Source organism: Entelurus aequoreus, linkage group LG14 (genome assembly GCF_033978785.1).
Source record: "Entelurus aequoreus isolate RoL-2023_Sb linkage group LG14, RoL_Eaeq_v1.1, whole genome shotgun sequence".
NCBI classification, from domain to species: Eukaryota; Metazoa; Chordata; class Actinopteri; order Syngnathiformes; family Syngnathidae; genus Entelurus; species Entelurus aequoreus.
The window spans coordinates 36,386,018-36,397,165 of NC_084744.1; the positions used below are offsets into that span (position 1 = coordinate 36,386,018).

General features: G+C 38.9%; 1 protein-coding gene across 1 annotated transcript in view; it reads left to right on the top strand.

Annotated features, from left to right (window-relative positions):
* Positions 1-305: 305 nt before the first annotated feature.
* The window catches only part of LOC133664818 (gastrula zinc finger protein XlCGF57.1-like), an 18,836-nt gene continuing 7,993 nt past the window's right edge, over positions 306-11,148 (top strand). Inside the window, exons 1-2 of the mRNA XM_062069748.1 lie at positions 306-779; positions 7,500-7,718. Of these exons, the coding sequence (XP_061925732.1) occupies positions 593-779; positions 7,500-7,718 (406 nt within the window). The 5' untranslated portion in view covers positions 306-592. The remainder of the gene's footprint in view (positions 780-7,499; positions 7,719-11,148) is intronic.

Sequence of the window (11,148 nt, forward strand, 5' to 3'; positions counted from 1 at the left end):
GAGCCTCCGTGTTTGTAATTTTGTAGTTTTATACAGTATAGGTGACATTTATAAACCCTCGGTTACATAGGTGGCAGCGGTGGGATGTAATGTATGTCATAAAATGCATGCCCATAAAAATAGGTTACACCAACAACAGTTTTAACAAAGTCAATAATGCAAAATAAATGTAGAAAATCAAAAAGGGATCACGCTCCTGATTTACTACAAAGCTTTGAGTCTTCTGCGCATGACACATCTCGCGAGAGCAGGCAGTCATAGACGAGAGCAGAACCGTCTTGTAACGTCAAGCGTGCCAACTGTCGTGAAAGCACATTGACATAGAAGGAAGTGTGCAGGACGCTAATAAGTCTGTCTTATTATTTGTTCTCCAGTTTGAAATATTTACGTCGTATAAAATACGTCTTTGATTATTTAATTCAGGGTAAAATCGTCTCGATGCGCTAGAAGCACTTTGCTGGATCTCGTGTTTGTTTATTGTTAGTTAGCTTAGCTCGCTAGTTAGCTTAGCCTGTTAGCTGCTAACAGAAGTTCTCAACACATCGCTAAGTAGAGATCAAGTGTGAGAGTAAAGTGTTGTGATTGTGTGAAAATGTCTACATTACACATGTTGAGAGCGTTGGTGGATCAGCGACTAACTGCTGCCGTTGAAGAAATATTTGTAGTGTTAGAAAGAACGATAGCAGAATACGAGGCGGAACTTTCTAGAACAAAAGAGGAGAACTATCAACTACTGGACGCTGTTTTCAAGAAACATCAAGTTGTGTTACACAGAACAGGTTTGTTGACTTCTTACTCTCACATGTTTACTAACTTTATATATGATTATTAACACCTTTCTTCAATAGATGGTCAATCAGTGGCCTAGTGGTTAGAGCAGACCTGGGCAAATTAAGGCCTGGGGGCCACATGCGGCCCGCCGGACATTCCCAAATAATTGTTTAGATATTTAAGATGGAAATTTAAATATCTAAGTTTAAGTTAGATATTAAACTTAAACATTTCATACATTTGTTTTTGAAATGTATGAAAATTCCGGTTTTCATGGAAATTCAAGTTTGAGTTCATAATTCCTGGTTTTCCAAAGCCCTATACAAAGTATTTCAATGGTTGGAATCTGCGCTTTTGCATGATATACCAGTTACTATGGCATTCAAATTAGTTACTATGGTAATCTAATTAGTTACTATGGTATTTTAATTAGTTGCTATGGTAATCTAATTAGTTACTATGGCATTTTAATGAGTTACTATGCTAATCTAATTAGTTACTATGTTATTCTAATTAGTTACTATGGTAATGTGATTAGTTACTATGGTAATGTAATTAGTTACTATGGTCATCTAATTAGTTACTATGGTCATCTAAGTCACAGCAGCTCAGACGAGGCACCAAGCAGCGTGGGCGGGGAGCGTTTCCACGGAGTGTTTCCTGAAATGTGGGTGTCAGGGACAGACGCGGAAGAAGATTTTCACAACAAAGTTCTAAAGCTTAGTGATATATCAGATATATCCGATTGTAAGTGGGTTTTTTTTACCCTTCGTGTTCATATTTCGCTGTGTTTGTTGCATTTTGCTTGATTGTAAAATATGTGGATGGAGAGGGGGTGTGACGTTCATATGTTGTCAATATTCAGTGTTTTATTCTTCATAGTTAATATTGTAAATCCCACATTCTTTATTTTCATGTACATTGTGGGTGTCTCATTCAGTAAAAAATTTTTAAATTCCATTCCGTTTTTTCAGGCGTTTTTAGCATTCAATCAGACATTATTGTGAGGTTTTGTATTAGTGGTCCTAAAAATACAAATACCGGCCCCCAGACACATTTTTTTCTCTAAATGTGGCCCCTGAGTCAAAATAATTGCCCAGGCCTGGGTTAGAGTGTCCGCTCTGAGATGGGTAGGTTGTGAGTTCAAACCCAGGCCGAGTCATACCAAAGACTATAAAAATGTGAGCCATTACCTCCCTGCTTGGCACTCAGCATTAAGGGTTGGAATTGGGGGTTGAATCACCAAAAATGATTCCCGGGCGCGGCCACCGCTGCTGCTCACTGCTCCCCTCACCTCCCAGGGGGTGATCAAGGGTGAGGGGTCAAATGCAGAGAATAATTTTGCCAGGCCTAGTGTGTGTGTGTGTGTGTGTGTGTGTGTGTGTGTGTGTGTGTGTGTGTGTGTGTGTGTGTGTGTGTGTGTGTGTGTGTGTGTGTGTGTGTGTGTGTGTGTGTGTGTGTGTGTGTGTGTGTGTGTGTGTGTGACAATCATTGGTACTTGAACTTAATAGGAAGATGGTTTGTCTTTGGGGATGATGCAATGCTTTCATTTACATTCTTCATGAAAACGAGACAGTTTGAGGTTGATGTTACTCTCAGTTTGTAACAATGTGTGATTGATTGATTGAAGGAGTTATGAGAAGTTTGCATAGGAAAGGCTACACTTTCATCACGGTACACATTCACTGCTCAATGTTTCCCCCAGAAAATGTGTTAGTTAAGGTGGTGGGAGGGGGCGTCGCCCGGGATAGGCGTCCGGACAGGGAAGGGGGTGGGTGGGTGTAAGGAACAGTGTAACTCGGCCTCTCGCCATCACGTCTCCACCTCATCGCTGCCACCACAGCCTGGGGGGGGGGGGCAATACACTACAGACTCTGATTACATTGAACACATTGTTTATTAAAAAAGAACCAAATAACAATATCTTATAATAAATAAAAATATTAGAGAAATAAAGAAGCCTACAATTTTTAGTTGTTTTCCGCTCCATTTGCAGAATGGCGATATACGATATATATCTCCATATTTTTCCCGTAAAGTACAAACAAAACACAAAACAGTCTTAGTTACCTGAGATACTAAGTATGTCATTATTATGACTTAGTAAGTCAATATTTTGACTTAGTAATTTGAGGTTAGTTTGTCTAAATTGTCAGACGATTGCTTCTCTGAGGTCTCCATCATGTCCAGAAGTCTCTTCTTTACCTGGACGTCTTCTTCTACTGCATTCAGCAACTTTGTCTCCATTGGAAGTTTTCCTTTTAGTCTGTCCTGCTTGTGGCTGTTGAGTTTTGCCTCGTGAAAAAAACCAAACATTTTTATAAGGATTTTTGCAAAGTGGCATTCAACAATCATGAATACATTATTTGGGATAAAGCCACTTTAGCACAGGTGTAAGATAGTGACATGTTATTTACAACATGTCAAATGGTCCTCAACATCGTCAAGAAACAATGTGTGTCAATACAACACTTCGAGCTAATTTAATTTTGACAGAAAAAAATAATATTTAATGCAACTGCAGTTTTACTTAACTCAATATTATTTATTACAAGAAACTACTCAAAGCATTTTTAATACAAGCCTATTTAAATACATGTAAAACAGCTGAACTTGAATATATGCTTGCCATCTTGACTTCTGATTCCAAAGGAAGTATTTTTGTCACACTGTTGTCAAACAATGATCATATTCAAACAAATATGATTCCACATTGTTGAAAGTGGTCATCTGAGAGCATTTGGAATTGCAGTGCAGTTCATATAAAAATGTTTTGATGCCCCATATATCTGCCTTTTAACAATATTACTTCCTAGCAATGAAGTTAGCGCCCACATACCTGAAGTAGAGCTCTTCTCTCTTTCACCACAGAAGATTGTGGATTGCTCCTATTGGAATCTTGCTGCTCTTGTACATCATTGAGCATATCTTTGTCTGTGACCAGGCTGTCAAGGGTGAATGGAGAATCCCAACTCCTGTGAGAGCTTGTGTCAATATCTGATGTTTCTATTCCAAATGGAATGGATGTAGTTGATGGAGAAGCACCCCAGGTCTGCTGGCATAGTTGGAAGTACAGCAAAACAACTTCTTCCACCTGCGTCCACTGCTTGTCTGTACTTTCCACCAATCACTTTCAGTTTAGTGTCGATAGTTGTTTTTGTCATGTCCTCTTTTCGATGAGGAAATTCCTCAGATGTCCCTCCATCTCCGTACCGTTCCAAAATAGGGTAAGAATGTCACCATACTGGCAAGTTTCCCAGTCAACACGTTGTTGAGTTTTGTTAACTTTAAGCTCCAAAACGATGCTTAAAAGTAGCTCTACTTCTCTGTCAGTCCACATAGATAATTCTTTCTTGCCGTGACCCGCCATTTTTGCTATATGCCGCCTCCGGAAATGACGTTTTGGAGGTTTCTGATTGGCTAAAATGGTCTTAAGTCCTAGGCTACAGCGCCCCCAGTATTTTGGCATGCGTATGACACTCAGTGTATGCCTTTGCTTGGGGACAGTAATAGTTTTTTAAATGCACACCTGTGGCTGGAGATCCTGTTAAGGCGTTAGTTTAGGCGGTGGCTCTTTGTTGTTAAGGCGGCCGCCTTAACAACAAAATGCTGCGGGAAACCCTGCTGCTACAAGAAAGCCTGAGATGGTTTCAGTTGAAATATTTTTTAACTCACATTACTATGTAGAAATTAGCATTTAAAATACAAATATACTGCAAGAAACTAAATGAAATTATAATTTACAATAAGCAAAAGGCTTTGTATGGTCCCAGTTACGAGTAGCCGCAACCTGTAATGTCTTCTCTTTTTGATAGGGACTTACACATTTTGGTGGGATAGCAGGAAAACGATTTAGAACCTTTTTTGTAGTGAAATCTGGGTTGAATGTCATTTGTACAACTACCTCCGGTAGTTGCAATACATGGGTATTTTAGTGGTATGGTGTATCTTGTACACCAGACCAACTGCAAGAAGCTGTAGTCTGAAAAGGTTGGCAGAAAGGTGAGCCCGAGAAGGACGGATGAGTAGAAGCCCAATCATTTTGTTTTGGCTGTCGGGAGTTTGTTTTTCAGGGCTTTTAAGGCGTCACGGTACCAAACATGAACTCCGTAGTCAAAGTGGGGTTAAATGTGTGCTTGTGTTAGAGTCTTAAGTGTATTTCTACCCACCAGCGGTGCGATCCTACTAAGTAAGAACTAGGGTTGTATGGTATACCGGTATTGGTATAGTACCGCGATACTAATGAATCATATTTGGTACTATACCGCCTGTAAAAAGTACTACTTCTATGATTATATCAATATTTTTTGGCATCACAACATCTGATTTTGTTTTAAAAAATATATATTATGTTTATAAAGTCAGTAAATATGTCCCTGGACACATGAAGACTTTGAATATGACCAATGTATGATCCTGTAATTACTTGGTATCAGACTGATACCCAAATTTGTGGTATCATCCAAAACTAATGTAAAGTATCAAACAACAGAAGAATAAGTGATTATTACATTTTAACAGAAGTGTAGATAAAACATGTAAAACAGAAAATAAGCAGATATTAACAGTAAATGAAGAAGTAGATTAATAATCCATTTTCTACCACTTGTCCTTAATAATTTTGACAAAATAATAGAATATAAATGACACAATATGTTACTGCATATGTCAGCAGACTAAATTAGGAGCCTTTGTTTGTTTACTTCCTACTAAAAGACAAGTTGTCTAGTAAGTTCACTATTTTATTTTAGGACAAACTTGCAATAAGAAACATATGTTTAATGTACCCGAAGACTTTTTGTTAAAATAAAGCCAATAATGCACTTTTTTGTGGTCCTTTCTATTTAGAAAAGTATCGAAAAGTATCGAAATACATTTTGGTACAGGTCCCGGTACCAAAATATTGGTATCGGGACAACACTAGTAAGAACAGAATTTGTCGGTTGATTCTTTGACTACCTTAGTAGTAATTTTTTCACTGGAGAGATTAGTCTCTACGATGCAGCCAAGATAGGTCATCTCATTTTTAGTTGTTATAACATTGTCACCCCCTTTGACTGTGAAGTTATCTACTTTTCTGAGGTTAGGAATTGACCCAAAAACCTGTGTACTTGCAAGTACCAGGCGAGTCTTAATTTGCCAGTGTTACGTCTTCGACGCATGGCTGCGATTGTTGTGTTCCTTCCAAGGCAGGAGACAAGCAGGAGTGTCGTGGAGGTAAGATGAAGTTTTCTTTTAATAAATTAAAGGCAAGACAAAAATACAAAACTGAGGACGCTAGCAAGCGTGGAGCAGAACAAAACCAAAATGTCACCAAAGGTGAAAAAACGAGGAAAGCTAGACTTTGCTACAGCGATGAGAAAAAACATGAGACGTAAATGTTGCCTACAGCAAACATTGACCCAGCAACTACTGCTGGGTGACCGCACACTATAAAGGGGAGTGATTAACCAAAACACCTGGTGGGAACACTAATTGCTAAACTAAGACAGGTGAGGAGAATCAGTGTCCATGGAAACCAACAGTAAACAGGGAAAGAGGGTGCACCCAGGAAACAGACTAACACAGAAACATTACCAAAAACATACATCATGCCATGATCCGGGTAACGGATCATGACAGCCAGTTTCTCATTGAAAGCCTTGCTAGTCTAGGTCTTAAGGATTGTAGCTTTGCTTGTTTTGTGGCCGTCAGCCTCGGTTCTATGTTTTTTATGGGTACAGAAAATGATGGAATGATCACTTAAGCCGCATACAGTAGTTCCACCTGTGGTGATCTTACACTGGTCAGAAGTAACAACGAGGTCTATGAAGGTTTAAAAGGACTCACTCACCCTGGTAGTTTGCTTAATGAGCTAAGTGAGACAATGTTGGTGGCACAGCTTAGTGAAGGTTTTAAAAATGGGTGCATCCTTTCAGGACATATCTGTGTTCCAGTCCCCAAGAAAATGTAAACCTGTATCAACATGTTTACACAAAACTCACACACTCACCAAATATATGTTATACTGTAATAAAATCTAATTAAAGTTATAATTTCACTTCCTGATTCTGACTTACATGCAACAATAACCAAAGTAGTCAACACTTGAATTATTAAAAGAACATAAAGGTGACTGACTTTCCTTCAGCGTGTCGTAGATGGTCTCCAATTCCTAAAGAGGAATTGTTGATGGAGATACTCCATAAAACACCACATAGTAAAACATGTTTTGGTAAAAGTTCCTTTTGGCCCAGCCAACAAAATGACCACCAAAAAGTATTTTGCATGATGACAAAAACTTACCATGAATGTTTTTTTAAGTGATTTTGGAATTAGATTTTTTATTTCCATGATATTGAAGTTATGGTGATGACTATGTCATTACAAGATTGTGGTTGAGTTTAGAGATAAAGTTTAGGTGTCATAGACCGTATACAGAATCAAATATTTACACACTTTACATCAGTGAGTGTAAAGTTAAGAATGCCTCAATCAATGCTGCCTCGTACTTATAAAAACTTTTCAAATTGCCCCCATCAAAATTCCGAGTCTGTTTTTGTACTCACTTTTGAATTAATTTTAGTGGCTGGGACAAAAGGTGGTATTTCCCGCATTTTTATTGGTTGTTTTGCTACACACTTTTAACACAACACACAGAAGAATGCAAATAATGTCATTGTGTTAACAGTGTCAGTCCAAAACTATGTATATTCTCTTTTTATCTTATTTACTTATTTACCCAACAGACGTCCAGCAGCCCCCTCACATTAAATATGATGAGGAGGATCCACAGCCCCCCCACGCGAAAGAGGAAGAGAAGGAAGTGTGGATCAGTCAGGAGGGAGAGTGTGTTGTAGGGCAGGAGGAGGATGATGTCAGCAAGTTTCCACTGACTGTTGTCTCTGTGAAGACTGAAAAGCATGAAGACAAAGCACCTGAGTCCTCACAGCTTCATCACAGTCCAAGTAAGCACATATCATTTTATTCTCAGGGCATTCAATCCATCACAATTGGACTGTTCACTTTGTCTTAGAAGACTCATCCAAGTAGGCTTCATCACTTCATGCTCATACACTTCAAGTCTTAAATCTAATCATTGCAATTTAGAGGGGAACTGCACTTTTTGGGGGAATTTTTCTATCGTTCACAATCATTATAAAAGACATGATGGTGGATATATAAAAAAAAAAAAAAATCACATTCTAACTAGGGCTGGGCGATATGGCCTTTTATTAATATGTGGATATGTTTAGTCCATGTCACGATACACCATATATATGTGGATATGTTTAGGCCATGTCACGATACACCATATATATGTGGATATGTTTAGTCCATACACCATATATATGTGGATATGTTTAGTCCATGTCACGATACACCATATATATGTGGATATGTTTAGCCCATGTCACCATACACCATATATATGTGGATATGTTTAGTCCATGTCACGATACACCATATATACAGGTATGTGGATATGTTTAGTCCATGTCACGATACACCATATATATGTGGATATGTTTAGGCCATATTACGATACACCATATATATGTGGATATGTTTAGTCAATGTCACGATACACCATATATATGTTTAGGCCATGTCACGATACACCATATATATGTGGATATGTTTAGGCCATGTCACGATACACCATATATATGTGGATATGTTTAGTCCATGTCACGATACACCATATATATGTGGATATGTTTAGGCCATGTCACGATACACCATATATATGTGGATATGTTTAGGCCATGTCACGATACACCATATATATGTGGATATGTTTAGGCCATGTCACGATACACCATATATATGTGGATATGTTTAGGCCATGTCACGATACACCATATATATGTGGATATGTTTAGTCCATGTCACCATACACCATATATATGTGGATATGTTTAGGCCATGTCACGATACACCATATATATGTGGATATGTTTAGGCCATGTCACGATACACCATATATATGTGGATATGTTTAGGCCATGTCACGATACACCATATATATGTGGATATGTTTAGTCCAGGGGTCGGCAACCCGCGGCTCCGGAGCCGCATGCGGCTCTTTGACCACTCTGATGCGGCTCAGCTACATACTTGCCGACCCCCCCGACTTTCCCAGGAGACTTATGGATCTCAGTGTCTCTCATAAATAGCTCCCAGGGAAAATATATTCCTATTTACACTCTAATTACTAAATAAAGGGAGTGTCCTAATTGCACTGCAGTAATTGTCCTCTATAGCATTTACAAACAACGTGCCAGCCCAGCCACATGTTGTATGTTGCTTTTACCTGCACACACAGGAGACAGCAAAGCATACTTACTCATCAGCCACACAGCTTACACTGACGGTAGCCGTATCAAACAACTGTAACATTGTTACGTTACAAATATGCGCCACACTGTGAACCCACACCAAAAAAGAATGAAAAACACATTTCCGGAGAACATCCCACCGTAACACAACATAAACACAACACAACCAATACCCAGAATCCCATGCAGCCCTAACTCTTCCAGTCTACATTATACACCCCCGCTACCACCAAATCCCCCCACACATCAACCCCCCCCCCCCCCCCCCCCCCTCCGTGCGTTGGTTGAGCGGAAGAGTTAGGGCTGCATGGGATTCTGGGTATTGGTACCGTCAGTGTAAGATGTGTGGCTGCTGAGGTAGTACGCCTTGCTGTCACTTACGTGAGCAAGTTGAAACTGCATTCTACATGTGGTCGAACAGGTACACTGTTTGGGCAGGCAGTAGAGGGCGCCCAAAGCAGTGTCATCACGCCCTGATATTCGGGAGTCTCCCGGGAAAAATGAGAGGGTTGGCAAGTATGACGCTATCAAGCGCCTTCCATTCAAAACTCGCGGGCCGCACTAACAACAAGTTCCCACATTAAAGTGCGTGCCGGTGCGCGTGTCGCAGACCCCTGGTTAACATAGCACAAAGTAATTAAGCTTTGTATACGGTGTTTTACATTTTAAATTTAAATTTTTTTTTTGTGGCTCCCATTATTTTCTTTAATTTGTGAAACTTGCCAAAATGGCTCTTTGAGTGGTAAAGGTTGCCGACCCCTGGTTTAGTCCATGTCACGATACACCATATATATGTGGATATGTTTAGTCCATGTCACGATACACCATATATATGTGGATATGTTTAGTCCATGTCACGATACACCATATATATGTGGATATGTTTAGTCCATGTCACGATACACCATATATATGTGGATATGTTTAGTCCATGTCACGATACACCATATATATGTGGATATGTTTAGTCCATGTCACGATACACCATATATATGTGGATATGTTTAGTCCATGTCACGATACACCATATATATGTGGATATGTTTAGTCCATGTCACGATACACCATATATATGTGGATATGTTTAGTCCATGTCACGATACACCATATATATGTGTATATGTTTAGTCCATGTCACGATACACCATATATATGTGGATATGTTTAGGCCATGTCACCATACACCATATATATGTGGATATGTTTAGTCCATGTCACGATACACCATATATATGTGGATATGTTTAGTCCATGTCACGATACACCATATATATGTGGATATGTTTAGTCCATGTCATGATACACCATATATATGTGGATATGTTTAGTCCATGTCACGATACACTATATATATGTGGATATGTTTAGTCCATGTCACGATACACCATATATATGTGGATATGTTTAGTCCATGTCACGATACACCATATATATGTGGATATTTTGCCTTAGCCTTGAATGAACACTTGATGCATATAATCACAGCAGTATGATGATTCTATGTGTCTACATTACAACATTCTTCTTCATACTGCATTAATATATGCTACTTTTAAACTTTCATGCAGAGAGGGAAACCACAACTAAGTCAATTAACAAAAGTGTATTTATGAAACAGTTATTAAGCAGTGGCACAAACATTCATGTCATTTCCAAACAGAAAGTGCAAGATTGTCAGAGACATTTTAAAACAAGCTATTAGTGCACTTTTGTGCATGATGTCACTAAGATGACATATCAAAACAACACTCAATTAAAGTGCACTTTTTGTACAGAACGCCACTACAATAGTTTAAAACAAATAAAGTGCCCTTTTGTGCATGATGTCACACAAGATATTTCAATAAGTGTCAAATAAAAATGAGCTGCATAATAGGACATCAAATAGTGTATGTCCTTCACTATGTGGTAGGTTCCTGCGGACGTTATCTCCTTCTGGTGTTGACTATTTGTTTCATACGGTGTTGATGTGGAAATTGTTGCTTGTGCATTTTGTGGGTGTGGCACTGAACGGAGATGTTGACATGCAGAGTTTCAAGCACTCTTCATTCTCTAG